Source organism: Pteropus vampyrus, unplaced genomic scaffold (assembly GCF_000151845.1).
Source record: "Pteropus vampyrus isolate Shadow unplaced genomic scaffold, Pvam_2.0 Scaffold83, whole genome shotgun sequence".
NCBI lineage: Eukaryota > Metazoa > Chordata > Mammalia > Chiroptera > Pteropodidae > Pteropus > Pteropus vampyrus.
Genome location: NW_011888864.1, coordinates 4,080,296 through 4,082,150, shown reverse-complemented (window position 1 = coordinate 4,082,150; position 1,855 = coordinate 4,080,296). Strand labels below are relative to the sequence as shown.

Genomic DNA, 1,855 nt, shown 5'->3' with positions numbered 1-1,855 from the left:
TTACTGTATTTTCCTTCTCTCCACTAAAGAGAACATGTTTTTCTAAGACTTATGGAGTGAATAAATGGCCAAGTAATCAATTAAAACATTGCACAACCATTACAGTAATTTTCGAAACTTCACGGAGGGTCTCCTAAATAACGTGGATTGGAAACTGGCATACAGAGGGCTTCCCTTTATATCAGGCATTATTAACCTGGGATCCATGACAGAATCCGAAAGGTTCAAAAACTTGTGCAGAAAAAAAAATTCATCTTCATTTTCACTAACCTTAGTTTCTTTCAATTAGAAATGTAGGCAATAACCAGATTAGTATTAGCAGTTACTGTTTGTTACTCTGTCACCAATAAAAATCAATTTCTTCTCATAGCCCGTTGTTACAGATATCTTAAAATATCATTTATGCTCTGCGCTATTTTGAGGTTATGGGAATTTACTGGATTTGGCGTTCGTTCTTGTTATTTTAATGCAAAGAAGCACACATAGCTATATACATACATATATAAAACTGCTATATAATAAAGTTGGTTTTAATATTGCTGATGACTATATTTCAACACAATTTTTCTTGTAACCATATACTTCATTTTGTGTGTTTAAAAACAATGCTGAGGAGTCCGTAAGCTTCACTGGGTTGCCAAAGGAGTCTTTGGTACGCGCGCGCACGTGAGGGGGGCGGGGGAGAGACTAAGATTATCCTAAGATTATCCTGACATGAATAAAGATATAAAGATCATTAAAGGGCTACTAATGCATCATGGAGCAGTTCATAGCCGCCACTATGAATCTGAAAAATTGCAAAGTTACAGCTCTGTAATTAAGTGGAGAACCGTAAGAAGGACCCAAGAACTTCAATTTAAAGAGGGAAAAAGTGTTTCTCAGAAATCCTGGAAGCCAAGGGTAAGCAATGAGGGTAGGAGGGGCCCGCTTCAGTCTCATACTTTGTTATTGGCCATAGAACTGGGGGCTAACAATCCACTTCCTGTTGACTGAAGCTAGGACCTATCCGCACCCTATTCCTCCCCTGCCTTCATCAAAGGGACACCTTCTAGACAGCTAAGTGAAAACCCTGTAACACCGAATCAAATTAGTGTCCAGGTATTTTGCTGATACCCGATGACTACTAGTGTTTTGCGTGCGTGAGTTGGCTCCGTTTCCTCGGGTCGGCTGGGGCTTCTAGAGCATTTGACCAAAAGTTTGGTCCACAACCTCAAGTTCGGAAACTGTGGCTTGCCAGCTGGGGTTTCGGCTGCTGCAGGCTGTTGGCCCATTTCCTTACCCGTCTCTAGAGTATTGTTTCGGTCGGGACACAAGACCCTATAGAGGCCAGCCCTCTCCTAAAAATCCCAGTGCGGGCCGCTTTAAGACCCCAGGTTCGAGAACCAAACCCTCCGGCACTGCGTCAGACTCCACCTCCTTCTCTGCGGCCCGGGCAACACTCCGGCACAGCTCCGGAGCGTGGCGCCGTTAGCTTACATAGCAGCGTGTGATTGGCAGCCTCACCCTGGCGGGTCGGGATTGGCGGCCGGCAGGCCCCGCCCCTCACCCCCGCCCAGGCCCGCGGCCGCCGGGGTGTCCTCGCGCCGCTCGGCCGCGCGCCGCCTGGCAGTTTGCCTCTTCCTCGTCCTCCAGCCTGCGTCCATGGCCACCGCCGCCACCGAGGAGCCTTTCCCCTTCCACGGCCTCCTGCCCAAGAAAGAGACCGGGGCCGCCTCCTTCCTCTGTCGCTACCCAGAGTATGACGGGCGGGGGGTGCTCATCGCTGTCCTGGACACTGGGGTTGACCCCGGGGCTCCGGGCATGCAGGTGCGGCAGCGGCCGAGGGCGCGGGGGCGCGGGCGGGCCGTCTGGGGAC

At 49.5% G+C, this 1,855-nt stretch overlaps 1 protein-coding gene across 1 annotated transcript in view; it reads left to right on the top strand.

The window, feature by feature from the left end:
* The first annotated feature begins 1,551 nt into the window (after nucleotides 1–1,551).
* TPP2 (tripeptidyl peptidase 2) overlaps nucleotides 1,552–1,855 on the top strand; it is a 72,114-nt gene continuing 71,810 nt past the window's right edge. The window contains exon 1 of the mRNA XM_023532438.1: nucleotides 1,552–1,806. Within this exon, the coding sequence (XP_023388206.1) occupies nucleotides 1,642–1,806 (165 nt within the window). The 5' untranslated portion in view covers nucleotides 1,552–1,641. The remainder of the gene's footprint in view (nucleotides 1,807–1,855) is intronic.